At 47.4% G+C, this 19056-nt stretch overlaps 1 protein-coding gene across 1 annotated transcript in view; it reads right to left on the bottom strand.

The window, feature by feature from the left end:
- Window positions 1-1064: 1064 nt before the first annotated feature.
- BCL2 (BCL2 apoptosis regulator) overlaps window positions 1065-19056 on the bottom strand; it is a 196984-nt gene continuing 178992 nt past the window's right edge. Inside the window, exon 2 of the mRNA XM_007935494.1 lies at window positions 1065-1199. Coding sequence (XP_007933685.1) covers window positions 1065-1199 — 135 coding nt within the window. The remainder of the gene's footprint in view (window positions 1200-19056) is intronic.

Genomic DNA, 19056 nt, shown 5'->3' with positions numbered 1-19056 from the left:
GCCCAGGCCGAGTGCCGCCATCGCTGCTTCTCGTCAGCGGCGTGGGTTTGAAACTTCCGGGGGCCCTCGACCGCCCCGAGAGCAGCTTGCTCTGGCTGCACGCCCCCTGGGAGGCCGGCGAGCGCCCAGGCTCGGCCCCAGGACGGCGCCCTCCGCCGGGGCCACAGGCAGGCCTGCAGGGTGCGGCCTCACGACGGGAAAAGCAGGCACTTGCGGCGGCCTGATGCTTGGCGTTCCCCGTGCTGAGGAAGTCACCGGCGGCGGGCTTCCTCGCACGCCACATGATCCTGTTTCTTGCTCAGACGGCGCCCGTGTTCGGATGGGCAGCTCCAAGACAGAGGAGTACACACATCAGGGCTTAAGGTACTGGATGGTATCGTGTAAGTTGCTAAGATGCTTCTCGGCACAATTGGTAACTTAAAAAAATACTTTCCTGTGGTTTAAGGGCATTTTCCCCGTCGCTGAAGTTCAGCGTGGGGATCTCCGTGGACACCATGTTCACCCAAAGGTCCCAGTTGTTTTTTTCCTCCAACCGGGTTTGTACCATGTGACTCGTACGCGACGTGTCTGCTCCTCCCCGCAGGGAGACCCTAGTTCCTCTGGGCATCTCCCTCGATTCCTGTCACGGCCCGCAGGGGACATCCATGCCGGGCCATGAACACCTGCCCGGCCTGGCGCCGGCCGTCCAGGCGTCGCCCGCCTGTCGGCCCTTCAGCTGGACAGTCGGCGCAGCCAGCGTGGAAACGGTCCGTGTTTCTAGAAACAGCAGATCCAGGTGGGGCTTGGCCGTGAGTGGTGGGTTGCCAAAGACGGGCGTGATGGGGCTGTCTTAAATAAATAAATCTTTTTCTTAATAAGGTAAAAAATAAATGATATTTCCCTTTGGCAGTAAATAGCTGATTTGCCGGTGAGCGTGAAAGTCCTTTTCTGTTGCGTTTACTTGCTTTTCTGAATTTCGTTTTAGGATACCACAGCTTCGATTCTTGGTACCTCACTGACATGCGTCCTGTGCCTACTGCATTAGTGAACCTTTTGCATAACGGTTTGCAGCAGCCTGGGTGACTTCATTTGTGCCCCAGGTAGGCACCCAGGGTGATGCAAGCTCCCACCAGGGCCAGACTGAGCAGCGTCTTCAGAGACAGCCAAGAAAAATCAAACAGCGGCCGCATGCTGGGGCCATACAGTTCCACAAAGGCATCCTGTCGGGGAGAGAGAAAACAGTGTTAGAGACAGAGCACACAATGCCATCCTGACCTAATCCTCGGAAGGACAGGAGGAAAGAGACAGTGCTGTTGGGGCAAAGATTCAGGACCTGCTGTCATTCATTCAAAAAAAAAAAAAAAAAAGCCAAACTGTGGAGTCAGTTCCAAGTCATAGCGACCCCTCCTTGGGTTTCCGAGGTGGTATCACTATGGAAGTACATTGGCCAGTCTTCCTTCCAAGGAGTGGCTGGTGGATTTGAACCGCCAGCCTTCTGCTTAGCAGTCAGATGCCTTAGGCACGATGCCACCAGAGCGCCTGTCATTCATTCAGGAGATATTTATTGAGCAGGTAAGTGCTTAATTGATACAGAGCTTCTGTTTGGGATGGTGAGAAAGTTTTGGAAGTTGATACTACTGACGGTTACACAACATTGTGAGTATAAGTCATGCCAATGAATTATACACTTAAAAATGGTTAAAATGACAGATTTTATGTTAGATATATCCTACCTACCAGGGGAACTCTGGTAACATAGTGCCTAAGGCACTTGACTGCTAACCAGAAGGCTGGCAGTTCAAACCCACCAGCCACTCCTCGGAAGGAAGGTTGGGCAATCTACTTCCCTAGTGATAACTCCTCAGAAACCCAAGGGGGATAGCTATGAGTCGGGTCTGACTCAACAGCACATGACAACAACAACAACATATCCTACTACAAATAAAATTTAAAAACCTATTATGAAGCTGTTTATGAGCTAGGCAGAAAATAAAAGAGGCTAAAAGTTCCTGCCTCCTGGAGGTTTTTGTCCTAGTGGAGTGGAACAGACAATCAACAAAATCAGTATACCATATAGTATATTAGAGAGAGGTAAGCATTAAGGGGAGATCTTTCATGGTGTAAACAGTTAATGTGCCCAGCTGCTAACGGAAAGGCTGGAAGTTCGAGTCCAGCCTTTTAAGAAGTGCCTCAGAAAAACAGGTGTGGTGATGTACTTCTGAAAACTCAGTCACTGAAAACCCTGTGGAGCACGGTTCTACTCGGACAGACATGGGGTCGCCATGAGTTGGGAGTTAACTTCATGGCATCTGGTTGGTTGATTAAGTGCTGAGAACAATCAAACAGCAAAAGCAGTTAGGAAATATTGGAGGCCTAGCAATTGTAACTAGCCTGGACTTAAAACAGTAAAACATAACAACTACTAGTATTCTCCTTTACTGAGTGCTTATCATAGGCCAGGCACCGTTCTAAGTGTCCTGTTGTTGGGTGCCAAGTTGAGGCCGACTTACAGCAACCCCTTGTGACAGAGAACTGCCCCAGAGGAGTAATCTTTACAGGAGCAGAACACCAAGTCTTTTGCCCATGGAGCAGCTGGTGGATTTTAACCACCCGCCTTTCAATTTGCAGCTGAGCACTTAACCATTGTGCCCCCAAGATTCCTTATCAATTGCCTAGCATGCATTGTTTTATTTATTCTCCATACCAATCTTATGGGGTCTTTTTAGTTGTTCCTATTTGGTAGGTGAAAACCCCTGAGACTCAGAGAAGGTAAGAGAGTTGCCCAGTAAGTGGCAGAACTAGGACTTGAGCCAGACCCACCCCATACCTTAGTGCTGCTGAGAGAGCAGGACCCTGGTGTGCTGTGTTTGCCGTGAGGCCTAGGATGCTGGCACATGGACAGAGAAGCGTGCCTGGACGGGTAGGATGCTTAGCCTCTGAGGTCAAGATCAGGGTTCTCCCTGAGAAATGAAGCCACCACAGGGCCCTGGGTTCTCTCAGTGGCAGCTAGACTGGACAGCCTCGACAGTGCACTTAACTCTTTATGAAGTTCACAAAGCATGCAGCCAATTACGGACATGAGAGACACAGATCCCGGAGAGGGGAGAGGGCTGTATCTTCATTCTGTCCTGCATCTGAAAGTCAGATCTGTACTGACCGTAGCATTTCCCACTGGATGATCTCAGACTGAAGTAATCACGGGTAGCTCATGTCCTAGACTTTTTGGAGGTGCATTAGGTTTCACAGTTGGACAATTCCCTGAGTGGCTAGAGCAATCAGTAATGAAATTCTTTTCACTTGCTGTGATTTATTCAGGTATGAACAGGAAAACAAGACATAGTTCCACACTACTCCCAACAACTTTGAATCAAAGCACATGATTTTATCACAGGAGACAGTAATGCATACTTGTATGTGACTTCTGGTATTGCTTTGAGGAGGAAGTTCTAACAGTGATCACTGTGTTTCTGTCTAATTGGGACACATATTGACAGGAGTCCTTGTGGTTTGAGGGTTAAGCGTTCGGCTGTGAACTGAAAGGTCAGCAGTTTAAACCACCAGGTGCTCCTTGAGAGCGAGAGCTCCCTGTTGATCTATTTCCATAAAGATTATGGCCTTGGAAACTCTGAGGCCATTCTGTTCTGTCTTACAGGGTTACTATGAGTTAGAATTGACTCAGTGGCAATGGGATTTTGCTTTGGATTGGCAGTAGAGGGACCAAGTTTCATCTTTGTCTCCCCAGAGCTGTGCATGGCTCTTGGTAGGCGCTTAATAAATGCTTGTTCAATTTAATGGTTAAAGTTTTCTAAATTCCATCATAGGTTTGAATTCTGTCTTTGCCCTAAGGCTTCATCGAAATGCTTATCTGCCTGTTTGAAATTACTGCCTTTGTATAGAACAATCTCTAGGAATCCTAGAGTGGTCTTGAAGATGAGAGCCTAAGGCATTGGTAGGGGAACATCTCATGCCAATAAATACAGATTGATAAAGTTATTTCTCATGACTGCATAGTATTCCATATAATGGAGAGACATAATTTACTTAACCCTTTCATGATCCATTATTTCTTGCTTTGAATTTTTATTGATTCCATGTGTTTTCAGTAATGGAAGTATGCTGCAAGTGAGGAAAACAAATGAGGTGATACGGATTTTGATACCATTATGTGGGACTCAAAATGCCCCGAGGAGACTCTGCTGATAGTGGGACTGGTAGGATGAGGCCCGTTTCTTTAGAGTCACACAGTTATACAGGTCCCCACCAAGTGGCAGCATATACTACAACTGGGATGTTGTTGTTGTAATGTGCCCTCGAGTCAGACCAGACTCATAGCGACCCCTCCTTGGGTTTCCGAGGCAGTATCACTACGGAAGTAGATTGCCCCATCTTCCTTCTGAACAACTGGGATAGCAGCTTCTAAAAAAAACTGAGAAGCTGAAAATGTTGGTGGGTAATGTATGTCCTACAGGTCATGAAAGGGTTAACCAATCCCTTATTTAGGTTGTTTTACACTTTTGCTACTATAAATAATACTATAATTCATTTTTTTAATGTATAAATTCTTGTCTACCTACTCGCTTGTTTTTTGAGATAAATTCCTAAAGTGACATCAGTTGGCCAGTGTCATGGATTGAATGGTGACTCCCAAAATAGGTGTCAATTTGGCTACACCATGATTCTCAGTGGCTGGGCAGTTATGAAATGATATAATCATTCCCCACGATGTGATCTGATGTGATCAGCCAATCAGTTGTTAGTTATATAGCTAGGACTTCCAGTATAATATTGAATAAGAGTGGTGATAAAGAGCATCCTTGTCTCATTCAAGTTCTCAAGGGGAATTAGGTTAACTTTTACTAGGGGTGGGTGAACAGGTTTTCTTTCTAATTTCAATCTATTGTTAAAAATGTCTAAATTTGAGTCTTAGAAAAGCGAGACCATGGACAAAAAATGAAGTATGTGTTTAGTGCTGTCAGGAAGCACAGCTTCTCTCCATACAGATTAGGGTAAAGATTTGATTTATCCTGATGAGGATAAAGGGTTCAGGGGGCTCAGGGCATATTCATGAGCAGGAGCAACGCTGCCTCTTGCAAAGTGCACCGCAGGACCCACGGAGAGAGCTGCGAGTATTAGTAGCCCCCCAGAGTGTTCCTCTGAGGGACAGGCACACAACACCCAACAGCCCCCCCAAAGGACAGCTGGATTCTCCAGAGCTCTGGCATTGGTCTGAATGCCACTCAATTAATTCGGGGCCCTGAATTCCTTTAGTTACACCCAGGGCATTTTCTGTAGTCAGTTCAGAATAGGACTAAGCCTTGCCTTCTGAGCTTAGCACTTTCTGACACACAGCCATCTTGGGAAACTGGAGGCAAGAAGGGACAAGTTCAGTTGGCATGACCTTCCTGTTTGCCTGGTGCACAGTTCTGGAGAGGGTGGGGCAGAAGAATGCCTCCCCAAACAGCCTTTTCTCTCTGGGGCTGGTGGAATTCCCTCTCATGAGCCCCACCCCCTGCTGCAAATAACTCTCCTTCTTATGGACCTATTGAGCCATTTCTGGTGTGCACCATAAAGCAAAGAATTATTTCTAGCATTGGGTTAGGTGAGGTAACATCTAGTGACCCGCCCAAATGGTCACTGTGGTCAGGAAAGGGTACTGGACTTGGAGAAGGTCTGCATGAAATTCCTCTGACATTTTATTAGCTTATGACCTTGAACAAATGACCTGACGCTGAGCCTCATTCACTTCATCCATAAACGTGCTTGTTGAGAAGACTAAAGTCAGTGACTCAGACACGTTTGTCAGCATGGCTTAGAATGGGAAACAGGAAGGATCAACGCTCTGTGGCAGGCCTCACCCTCCTATGGATCTGCTGCCTACATAGGAAACCTGCCTGTTCCCTTCCGAAAGTTCCGCCAAGCCTGATACATCACAGAAGCAATTTTCTAGCTCCCTTGAAGAAGGCAGCTTTTGGTTCTGAAACTGGTCAAAGATTCTTATAGAAATTGTGCCTTAAAATGTCTGCATTATGTGTCCTGGCTGAAGATAGGAAGTGATCATCCAAGGCCTATCATGAAATGCTTTACTTCTTCATCAATTCTCAGTCATGCTGTGGAGCTGGGGATGAACCACTAAACCAACTTGAAGCTCAGGTTCCTTCCTGCCTCAAAGAGGGAGGTTGAAACTGGTCCCTGAACTTTGCCCATTTAAGATCCCAAAGTGCAAAGTCAGTCCTGTGGGTTGAGGACTGAACATCCTCCAAAGCTCCCTTCATGGAGACTCTTCTTGCTTTTTCAAACATCCTAATTGGGGCAATTTCTGAAAGCTGTTTGAACAGTCTGTCATTATTTGTTTAAGTCTGAATGCTGCTGAATAAACACATGCTCATTTTATGTATTAAAACAACAAAGAGGGGAAAAGAAACCTGGGACATCATCATGTGATTGGAACAAAGACCCAGGCTATCCACCCAGATGGCACCACCTCCCTGCTCATGTCAGGACCAGCAAGGGGTGAGACCCGTTTTGGTGACATGCACGTGTTTGGGGAGGAGATTTGCTCGCTTACTCCCTTTCCCTGCTGTCACTGAGGAGGTGGGCAGAGGCCTAGCACCGGTTGCTCATTGCACAGAGCATCTCCACAAACCTCTAAATTCTCAGGCCACAGATGGTGATTGTGCCAACGAGGACAGGCACCGGGGTATGGGATGGCCAGCCTCCCAACCCTACAGCCTTGCTGCAGGGAACACCTCCCTGGGCTATAATGGACCAGAGTTAGGACTCCTAAGCAGGCATGCCATCAAAGTGCCTTCATCCCTCCTGTGTGATGACCAGTCGTGGGACCACTCTCACCCTTTTCTCCCTGTCTATCTCTCTTTGTCACATACGTACATACCTCTCTTCAGGTTGCCTTCCCTCCAAAATCTTTCTTTTCTACTTCAGAACCCTTTAAGATGTTTCATTTAACTCTGATTCCAAATAAGATGAGATTAAAAAGATGGGTTGGATTGGCAAACACTGAAGGGAATGTAAATACTGAGAGCTGAAGAGGATTTAAAAGGGAGCAAGGGCACCAGGACTCCCTGATACAACTGACAGCCTGCCAGGTCTAGGCGAAGGTAGAGACCGTTCCTGTCTGACTGTATTGGATATCCTTTTAGCAGCAATTCCCTTTCTAGTTATTTACCTTGAAAAACTAATAATACACACGTTGTTTACGACAGCAAAAACCTGAAAACAACTTCAAGGTCTGAAAATATGGTGGATTAAGCAACTTACATACAGTACATCCATGCAGTGGAATACTATTCAGCCATTAAAAACTGGACCCTATTAAAAAACAAACAAAAAAACTGTACTGTTGGCAAGGAGAGATGTTCCAGGTGACAAAGCAGTAAGCAAAGCATGCTTCCATTCCTTGTACACATGTAACGTGTGTGTATACACAGAAGAGAACATAAGGTACTACACCAAGCTGTGACCAGTGATGATCTCTGACAACAGGAGTGAAGTGAAGACATGGTGTGGATAGGGTATTTTTTTCTTTTGGTCTTTGGTTAGCTCCTTTTTCTAATTTTTATATGATAAATGTATAATAATATTTAGTAAAAAAATTTTAAAATATACTACATATGTAATAATGACACATGCCTAGTGTTTACTGGATCTGAAAAAAATCAGGCTCCATAATTTGACACACAGAAATGGTGGGACAGGGCCAGCCTAGAGGAAAGAGTGGGCTCCCAGGCAGCATGTAAGGCCAGTATCCAGGGAAATGGACTCCTCCTTAGACCCAGTCCCAGAAGAGTTGTCAGGAGTCCTGCAGTTCTTGGGTCCTGCAGGCCCTTGGGTTCCTCGCTGGTCCTCAGCTCGCTTTATACATGGGACATTTAACACAGCTTGGCTGGTTGCAAACAAGTTGATTTCTAGTTAAAATCCACAACCTTTGAGGTGCCTGTGGATGCAGACATTATATGATCCGGGGGAGCATCATGCATCATGGAAGGTGAAACGCCACTCTGCCCTCAAAGAGCTTGCCATCTATATAGAGAGAATGCCTTTCTGTGCACATTTGAGTTAAACGTGTGCTACCATTCTGAATTCTGTTTACAGAAGTAAAAAGAAGTCAAGAGGAAAATCAGACGGTACCAACAAGAAATCAAACACTGTTATCAAACGGCTTGTGTTACTTTCTATCTTTCATAGCTTTATAATTTTCTCTTCCTCCAGTGGTTAGGGAAGGAAAAGAAAAAGGAAAGGAAAAACTCATAGTAACACAAAACTTTGAGGTAGGAGGAACCTCAGAGTAAGCTCAGATTTCAGGCACTAGGGCAATAATTCCTAAAACACTATCCCTTTTGCAGGGGAGGCAAACAAAACCTGGATAGGTTAGGTAGATTACTAGCAGTATGTAAGCAAACATGGTGTGTGTGTCAGGGGGCGGGGGCAGTGCATGTACAGCCTGAGTCTTCTGTCTCCTGCCTCCTGCTCTCAAGGGGTTAGAGTATGGGCAAGCAGTGGGGTTACTGACCTCCCTGTGCGCCTTCTTCTGTCTCCCTCAACTTGCTCCCTCCCCTGCCCAACCTTCTGAGTTCCAGCATTGACTCCATCCCACACAACCCCATCTGGGCTCCCAAAGTGCTTTGGAGAAAGTCACCCATCCAGGCAGACTGGAGCTGCTGTAAATATGTGGGCTTCACATTCAGGGGGTTCTTGAGACCACTTAGCAATTTGTTATCCTCAGCCCGATCTTTTCTCTGTGCTTTTCAGTGACTGTGCCCAACAACCACCACTATTCTCAAGTGTCCGGCTCACCTTTTAGCAGATGGTGTCTCTCCTTTTTTCTTGAAGAAAACTGGGGCCACTGGGCAAGAGTGACCACAGGTTTTCATCCTTGCCCATCTATTAACTTACACTTCGACCTGCCTTTCCTGGCTCCTCTCTACCCTTATTCCATCACTTCTGGAACCTTCCTCCATCAATAGTTCCCACTCTTAACTACAATGTCAACCTTACTCTTCTCTCTCTCTCTCTCTCTGTCTCTGTCTCTCTCTCTCTGGCAAATATTTAGATTTCCTTAAAATGTCAGCTCTGATGCTATTTCACTCTAACCATTATCCTCTCTCCCCTTTTCTCCCAGAGAAGCTGGCTCCCTTCCCACTCATATTTCACACACTTGGTTTAGCTTTTCCCTCCACTGTGCCTCTGAAACTGCCCCCACCACCCATGTTGCTAAGTGGATGTGTTTAAGACTGCATCTTGCTGGAAACTTTGATACATTGTACATTAAGGCCAATGAAAGTCTCCTGTGACTCCACCCTCTCCAGGCTTCCCTCCTACCTGCTGAGGAATTTCTTCTCTGGCTTCTTCCTGGCCACCTCTTCCTCTGCCTGCCCTGATACACACTTGATGATGCCTTGGCTTTGTCTGGACTTGATTCTATCTCCTCAGCCAGTCTCCTTCACTCACACAGTCTTAATTAAATACCATCTCCCATGATGAAGTCTCTGAAACCTTTATATCCAGCCTTGCCTCCTCTGATGTCCGGATTCCTATATGCGATGGCTTACTAATGAGATGGGTAATTTGCAATTTGTCCACAACGAAAGTATCATCACCCAGCTGCCACCCCACCATTCATTAAGTCCATGCAGTCAAGTAACCCTAAAACCTGAGTCTCCTATGACTTCCTCTTCTTCCTTCCACATTCAGTCATCGGTAAATCCTGCTGTCTGAGGTTAGGATCCCCCAAAGCAGACATCAAGACAAAGATGTGAGTGCAATTAGTTTATTTGGGAGATCATCCCAGGATATACTAGCAGGAGGTGGGAAATAGAGGTAGAAACAGAAACATTACCTTATCAAGCAGGTTACTCCTGCTGCTGGCAATGGGAGCTCAATCCTGCTGGGGAAATATGGGAGCCAGGGTAGAACCTGCACCTCAAGTTACTCTACTGACAGACTAGGGAGCTGGGCTATTTATACACTAACTCCATCATTCACTGCCTGAGGAATGCTCGTGTAGGGCATCAATACCCCAGTACTCCCACCCATCATACACACAGGCAGAGTGGGCTCTAGAGGCCAAAGATGCACACACAAGTAGCTGGAAGTCAAGGTCATATGCACTGAAATGGGAAGGGGTATAGGCAGGGCAGTAACTGCATTCATCCCACCAATTTTACCGCCTAAACTTTTCTCTAGGAATTGGCAAAAAACAAAGCTCCAGGAATTGATGGGTTATCCAGTGAGATGTTTCAACAAATAGATTCAGTGCTGGAGGTGCTTCCTTATTTATGCCAAGAGATTTGGAAGACAGCTACCTGGACAACTGACTGGAAGAGATCCATATTTATATCCATTCCAAAGAAAGGTGACCCAACAGAATGTGGAAATTATCAAACAATATCATTGATACCACACACAAGTAAAATCTTGCCAAAGATAATTTAAAAACAGTTGCAGCGGTCTATTGACAAGAAAATGTGGGAAATATAAGCTGGATTCAGAGGAGGACATGGAATGAGGGATATCATTGCTGCTATCAGAAGGATTTTAGCTGAAAGCAAAGAATACCAGAAAGATGTCTACCTGTGTTTTCTTGACTAAGCAAAGGCATTTGACTGTGTGGATAATAACAAATTATGCATAACATTGCAAAGAATGGGAATTCTAGAACCCTTAATTGTTCTCTTGAGGAACCTGTACATAGACCAAGAGGCTGTTGTTCAAACAGAATGAGAAGATACTACATGGTTTAAAATCAGGAAGGGTGTCCGTCAGGGTTGTATCCTTTCACTGTACTTGTTCACTCTGTATGCTGAGTAAACCTGGAAGCTGGACTATATGAAAAAGAACATGGCATCAGGGTGGAGGAAGAATCATCAACAGCCTGCTATATGCAGACGACACAACCTTGCTTGCTGAAAGTGAAGAAGACTTTGAAGGACTTAGTGATGAAGATCAAAGGCTAAAGTCTTCAGTATGGATTACACCTTAACATAAAGAACACGACAGTCCTCACAATTGGACCAATAAGCAACATCATGATAAACAGAGAAAAGATTGAAGTTGTCAGGGATTTCACTTTATTTGGATCCATAGTCAACACCCATGGAAGTAGCAGTCAGTAAATCAGACATCACATTGCACTGGAAAAATCTGCTGCAAAAGACTTCATTAAAGTATTAAGAAGCAAAGATGTCATTCTGAAGGCTAAGGTGCGCCTGACCCAAGCCATGGTATCTTCAGTCGTCTCATATGCATGTGAAAGCTGGACAATGAATAAGGAAAACCGAAGAAGAGTTGATGCCTTTGAACTGTGGTGTTTGCAGAGAACACTGAAAATACTAAAGAATTACAGAAGAACAAAAAAATCTGTCCTGAAGTGCAGCTGGAATGTTCCTGGCCAGACCCCGTCTCACCTACTTTGGTCATGTTGGTAGAAGGGACCAGTCCCTGGAGAAGGGTATCATACTTGGTAAAGCACAGAGTCAACAAAGAAGGGAAAGACCCTCAATGAGATGTGGCTGGCACAGTGGCTACAATGACGAGTTTAAGCATAGCAAGGATTGTGAGGATGGCGCAGGACTGGGCAGTTTGCGTTCTGTTGTATGTAGGGTCTCTATGAGTTGGAACCCACTCACCGGCACCTAGCAACAGCAACAACAACCACAATAATCCTGTCTCCTTGTCACCTTCTCCCCCCAGGATTGCTGCTATGAATTCCCTTCTGATCCCTCCACCTCCTGTGTCGTGCCCTGCCCTCAAGTCTTCCTTCCACGGCAGCCAGAGCAAGTGATTCTGAGTCAAGTCTGTATTTCCAGCGTAAGTCCAGATTCTCCATCCTGGCACCCACGCCTCCCAATGTTCCCACTTTCCATGCTAACTCTCTCTGTTTGCCAGGGCAATCATCTTCTCCAGGGAACTTTCTCCAAGCCCCTGGGTAGAGTGAGATAGTCCTTGGTTGTGCCCTGTAGTGCTGCATCACTTGAGCTCATCTGTCTACATGTCTGTCTTTGCATTAAACTATCAGCACCTGGAGGCACAGGGACCACTTTCTTTGTCTTGGGGTCCCCAGAACACATGGCTGTCACATATCCGGCATTCAGTACATGTCTGTGGAACTGATACCAATTGACACCTTTTTCTTTTCTTTTTAATATAGAACAGGTTTTCCCAATGTATCCTCATCAGAAACCCACCGGTGTTTTGTCAATTCCAACTGATAACAACCTTACAGGACACAGTAGAGCTGCCCCATAGGGGAAGATTGCTTCACCTTTTTCCCATAGAGCAGCTAGTGAGTTTGAACCCTGGACCTTTCAGTTAGCAGCCACATGCCTTAACCACCAGCACCACCAGCTATTTTTAAAAGAGGAAGATGTTGAACAGAAAACAAATTTGCTTTGTAAACTTTCACCCAAATGACCATAATTTTAAAAAAGAAATTAGCAAAAAGGAAGATGTGTGAAGGCCAAAGAAATGATGGAATGAAACAAAATTCGGTGCTTTTTTTTTCTTTTTTTTTGCAGCAGCTTCCAGTGTTCTTGTATAAGGCACTGCTGTCCAGCCAGTTCCCAGCAGCACCATGTCCTCATCAGCGTCCAACCTCACTGGTCAGGGGCTGTGCCATGGTGATGATCAACCATTTTGGGTCTCGCCCAGGCCACAGTGCACAGTGAATCTGCAAGTGGGGCATCAGCTAGGTGGCACCATCCAGATCCCACCTGTAAATGTCACCTGACCACTCACCCTTGCCAGGGAGATCCCTGCTGTGTTATGAGTGTTATGAGGACACCCTGTACACATGCAGGCCACCTGCAGGTACAAGAGCAGCCACCCTGGGCATGAGTAGGCCAGGGAGAGGCCCACTGGACAAAAGCCGTTTACAGACATCCCTGCAAACAAACACGATGGAGACTTCCTGGTCCCGGCCATGGTTCCATTGAGGGGAGAAGGAAGGTGACCAGACAGTCATCTGCAGTAGTGCCCATGACTCTAGCAACTGTCAGGGGAAGGGACTGCTGGGCAAGAAGGAGAGGAGGGAAGGGGACACACACAGCAGGATGGATGAAGCCCAGGAAGCCACACAGCCACCAGGGCTGCTGTGAGCTGGCCAGCCCAGCACACGCGAGGAAGTGAGACGTTTTCTACCTGAACACAGCAGCTGGTGAGGAAGTGGCTCCGCTCCCCCGGTCCCTGGCTCGGCCGGATTTCCTCCGCAGCCACATTGTGCTGGATGAGGCCCAAGGGCTCTGGCCGCAGAGCTGGCCGCTGGGCCAGTTGCATGCATCTGTCTGCTGTGGGCTCTTCCTCACGCTCCCTTTACTCCCAAAATACTGATTCGGGGTGTGGGGGAGGTGGAAGGGGGAGCAACATCCCTTGGGCATGGAGCTGAAGGACATGCAGCTGTCTGGCCTGGTTGTACAGGGATCTGCCGAGCGTGAGAAGCAGAATGACAGGACATCCCAGGGACCACCTCTGGTGATGGTGGCTGATCTTGGGGCCCTTTGGACCCAAGGAGGCGGCAGTTAGTTGTATCACAGACCAACGACGTAAGATGCAACCTAATCTAAGGGTCATTTGGATGTAACAAGAGACCTGCTAGAAAAAAATGGCAGGAGATGAAAAACCCAAACAAAACAAAAACAAAACTTTCCTGCCTACTGCAGTTGGCCCAGGGAAGTTTGGGTATTTTGTTATGCAAATTTTGCCGAGAACGCAAAGAAGCCAGGGCCCCCATGAGAGGCAGGGAGGCAGAAAAATGAGAAGTCCCAGCGGTTCCTTCCTTCCCAGAGCAAGGCATGGCTTGCAAGACTCTGTCAGATGCTCCGTGAGTCTGCAGCCAGGGGTCAGGTCAGACAGCGCTGTCTGGTCCCCCGGCAGGATGGGACTTGCGCTGGAGAGCTGGCCTCCTGCAGGTGGGGTCTGGAGGGTTCTGGGAGTCTAATCACCCCGGGACTGGCGCCGGAGGTGCTGTCTGAGGGAAGCCCAGAGACAAAGCCACCCTTGCACTAGGTGTGCAAATGTCAGAGAGAGGGTCACTGAAGCTCAGGTCCCTCCTGCAAGGAGCTGCTGCTAGTCCTGCTTCAGAGGACCCACGTGGAAATGGCCACGACATACACACATGGCAATAATGTGTGCTAAAGAATGTTAGGCCGTTTGCTCTAATCATGGACCCAAAAGAAACACCGAGGTCTATTCATATTAACCAGCCAGGTGCTTTTGAGTCCATTCTGACTCATGGCGACCCCCTGTGTGGACAGGAGAACTGTGCACCACTGTTTTCAAGACCTTTGGAACAGATCACCAGGCCTTTCTTCTGAGGGTCCTCTGGGTGGTTTCCGACTGCCAGCCTTTCAGTTAGGAGGTGGGCGCTTAGCTGTTTGCACCACTCAGGGGCTCTCTACCCATGTTAGACCCTGCAGTCTCATCTTCAGCTCCCTTGTTCATTCAGGAGCCAAACGCCGTTGTGTCCAGAGCACAGGAGTCGTTCAAGCTAAACGAGATGCAGGCCCTGTCCTGTTCTAACTGCTGGATGATATTCTGATACATCCACAGCAGCTTTAACTGGCTGAGACCTTTCTCAATGCATTCGAAGCACTGTGTGCATTTATCGTGCAGTGCTCTCCAGCAAGAGAAGACACAGCTGTCCCCATCCACCGCCATATATCCTGAGAGGACTATGCCTTCCCCAGAAGTCCACGGGTAGAGAGGCTGGGTAACCTGCCTTCCAGTATTTTGGCTTTAAAACAAAGCTGCTTACTTTTCTTCCTTGCCTTCCTCATTCCATTACCTGCTTTTGGCTCTAAGCCTCGCAGTACCTGTGTTTGCTACATCTCAGACCTGTCTTTCTTTGAGCTACTGCTATTTTCATAGTTTTGGAGGAAGTGTCATTTATTTATGATACCGTGTTGGACATGAAAGGAATTATTTATATTGAGCAAAAAAATATAATTATTGTGAGTCAATGATAAAGAGACAACCCAATTAAAATAGGGGCAAAGGATTTGGATAGGTGTTTCAGCAGAGAAGATGGACAGAAAGCCAGACATCATTAGTCATTCCAAACCAAAACAAACTCACTGCCGTCGAGTTGGATCCGACTCATAGCGACCCCTCCTTGGGTTTCCGAGGCAGTATCACTATGGAAGTAGATTGCCCAACCTCCCTTCCGAGGAGTGGCTGGTGGTTCAAACCTACTAGCCTTCTGGTTAGCAGTCAAATGCCTTAAGCACTATGCTACCAGAAGTCCTTCATTAGTCATCAGGAAAAGGCAAATCAAAGCCAAAGGAATACTGAGTCACATCCACTACCAAGGCTAGGATGAAAAAAAATAGACAAGAACAAGTTTTGGCAAGGACTTGCAGAAATTGGAACCCTTATACTTTGCTGATGAGAATGTAACATGATGTACCCAATGGAGAACTGTGTGTTCCTCAAAAAGTTAAACATAGAGTTATCACATGACCTAGAAATTCCACTCCTAGGTATATATTCAAGAGAAATGAAAATGTAAGTCCACACAAAACCTGTCTACAAGTGTTCATAACGTTATTATTCACAATAGCCAAAAGATGGTAAAACATAACCCTCCATCAGCAGATGAGTGGATAAACACAACGTGGTTTGTCCATCCAACGGAGTATCATTCAGCCAAAAAGAACGAATGAAGCCCCAACACATGTACAATACGGACGAACCTTCAAAGCATGCTCAGTGAAAGAAGCCAGGTACCAACTGCCACTACTGTCACCTGCTCTCCCAGTTCCTCTCTCCATGCTCCATCTCGGCCATACTACTGCTTCTCTACCCTGCCTATCTCCCACCCTGTCCTCAGAACCTCCTAATGTGAAATTCATCCTTTAGGTCTTCCAATCCAAGATGTCCTCCGACCAGCATGGCAGCTGGCCATCACGGCCTCTGATGTACATGAGTGCATGTTATCTTTCTTCTTAGCACTATGTCCCACAGGCCTTCCCCATCCTGTCACTTCCGCCCAGTCCCCTGGACTCCTAGAACCTAGTGTGGAGGGAGAGCTGGTATGCCTCAGACTGAGAAGCAGGTGGGGCTTTGCTTATCCTCAGTATAAACAGCTTCCCATTACCTGTGTGGGCTGGGAAGCCCATGAGCAGATTATAAACCAACAACAACCCAACCCACTGCCATCCAGTTGATTTTGACTCATAGCAACCCCCATTGGGTTTCCAAGGCTGTAAATCTTTACAGAAGTAGATTGCCTCCTCTCCCCTCCACGGAGCAGCTGGTGGGTTTGAACTGCTGACCTTCTGGTTAGCAGCCACATGTCTTACCCACTACACCACCAGAGCTCTTTATGGGCCAATTAGCATTCGGAATATACCATTTTGAATGCTAATTGGTATAGCAATCTGGAGCTATAGGTGGGCTGCCTTCCTGTCCTCCCCAGGGTCTACACCTGTCCTGGTGCTTCAAGCATGAGCTCTATCACCGTGTGCTCTGCAGGGGTGGGCAGGAGTGTGCTGTACCTGTAGGTTACCATTTGGCCCTGCCACACAGCCTATGTGGGCATGGCACCATGGCTACTCACTCCTCTCCCCACTGCTACAAGAGTTAATTCATGAAAATATGCCAAAAATGGGAACTGAAAGCAGATGATTGTAAAGTTCTGCAGCTTGGCCTAATCACTGTCATCAGGACACTATTCCCTGGGCTGGGGTGGGGGTCCTTCATTTATTAAACGTGGAGGGTCAGAGCTGGGGGCCACTAGTTTGATTCTCACTTGTTTAAATCATCAAGTGTTGACTGAGGTTGGTGGGGTAGGAAGGACAAAGAACCTGCATTTCCTAATAGGAACTTACTGAAAGTGGCCTCAGGCCCAGAGGAGGGCATGTCAGAGCGAAAAGAGTGAAGGGGATCATGCTAGAGCAGGTGGCATCCTCCCTGGGCACTGCCAGCTGCCACCATGCCTTCCCTGACTCTGCTGGAGCAGGCAGCATCCCTGCTGGCCACTGCAAACTGCCACCATGCCTTCCCTGACACCAGCTTTCCAGGCCTTGCTCAGAAACCAACCTGCATCTTGCTGGATGGTCTGTGTCTTTCTTTCAGTGGTGATTGAGTGCAGGCACAGACTACATTGGTGGGACCAGATCTGGCCCCAAGGGTCTGATCCTGTTGTTCTCTGCTAGAGCAAGTCATTCATCTGCCCAAACCTCAAAGCCTACTAATACCCACTCAAAACACCCTGAAATTAAAAATATATATATTATGGTTCTACTTAAATGAAATATCTAGACATGCATAGAGACCAAAGTTAATTGGGAGTTACCAAGGGCTGAGGGGTGAGGGAGAATGGGGAGTTATTGTTTAAGGTACACTGCGTTTGTTTGGGGGTTGTTATGGATTGAATGTGTCCCCCCCAAAATATGTGTCAACTTGGCTAGGCCAGGACTATGTAATTATCCTTCATTTTTGTGGTCTGATGTAATTATCCTTCATTTTGTGATCTGTTGTAATTATCCTATGTGTTGTAAATCCCAACCTCTATAATGTTAATGAGGCAGTTATGTTAAAAAGACAGCATACAATCTACAGGATTTGGTTGTATCTTGTCTCAATCTCTTTTAAGATATAAAAGAGATTAAACAAGGGAGCAGAGGTAGAGGGACTTACCACCACCCAGGGAAGAAGAGCCAGGAGTGGAGTGCATCCTTTAGACTCAGGATCCCTGCACTGAGAACCTCCTAGACCAGGGGAAGGTTGGTGCTAAAACACATGGAGATCTCCAAGGGACACCAAGAAAGAGACACGGACCTTCCCCTGAGCTGACAGAGAGAGAAGCCTTCCCCTAGAGGTGGCGCCCTGAATTTGGACTCCTGGCCTCCTAAATGGTGAGAGAATGAACTTCTGTTTCTTCAGATCATCCACCTGTGGTGTTTCTGATATAGCAGCACTAGAGAACTAAAACAAGGTGATGAAAACTTTTGGGACTAGACGGTGGTAATGTAACCATTACACTGCATGGTGAAAGGAACCAATGTCACTCAACTGTACCCTTCAAAGTGGTGAAAATGGCAAATGTTGACTGTATCTATTTTACCACAATAAAATATTTTTAAAAGCACCCAAGATCTGACCAGCCTCAAGCCATTCCCAGCCCCCAGTGCTCTACTCCATTGAGTCAACCTGTGGCAGCCAGGAGGACCCAGGAGATCCTGGGAGCAGCCTATGGGAGAAGCCCCCTGTCCACCCCATGAGTCTCCACCAGGAAGAGAACACAGTAAGATCAGTGGTCTGGGAGGGATTGGAGGGACGCTGGTGACTTCTTGCCACATGCTCCAGATGGGCATGTTAGGGAAAACCTGCTTTCATTTCGTGGTTCATGAATGAGCTCAGTTCACCTGGAAAGACTCAACATGAGTGAAAACAGATGCGTCTCCAGCCGCACTGCCGGGGTCTCTGACAGTCCTCTTCCTTCCTCATCAGACAGTAGTCTTGTGAGCAAAGAGGGCAGCAGACCTCTCCATCAGCAGGCAAACGCAAAGTCTGTCCATGGCAGCGGTTGAGAGCCCTGGGACATGCCACGCTGGGCAAGGTCAGGGCCTGAGTGGATGTTTACCATGGAGGGCCTCTGGCCGTATGCTTTCTGTTGTCAGCACAATACGGCCTCACACGCATAGCACTTGCGCGCGCACGCACACACATACACACACACACACACACAGAAGGGGCTCCTGAGAGCAATCACAGCTTCAAATGAGGGGAGGCGCTGAACAATTCTCTAGCAGCAAACCCTCCAGGGGGAGAGCTGACAGCTGACTGATCTGCCGCGAGGACCCCCTTTCAGGGAAGTGAGCGCCTGTGGACATCAGCAAGGGCAGAAGCCCTGTGTGTGAGGACGCCCAGGCTGGACGGTGCTGCTGGCAGCAGGCATTTCTCTAGCCAAGCGGTCCCCTGGGAGCCACACTTCCACAGCCACCTTGGCCCTCTGGGCATCTCTGCTCAGCACAGGCTGGACACGCACAGCCATGTGGCCGAGAGGCAGAAGGGGTTCCACAGTGTTTGCTGCCTCAGATGGAACATGCCGCTCATGCCTGGCCC

Source organism: Orycteropus afer, unplaced genomic scaffold (genome assembly GCF_000298275.1).
Source record: "Orycteropus afer afer isolate SDZICR_OR568_19922 unplaced genomic scaffold, OryAfe1.0 scaffold00029, whole genome shotgun sequence".
Lineage (NCBI taxonomy): Eukaryota > Metazoa > Chordata > Mammalia > Tubulidentata > Orycteropodidae > Orycteropus > Orycteropus afer.
This window is presented reverse-complemented; position numbering and strand designations above follow the sequence as displayed.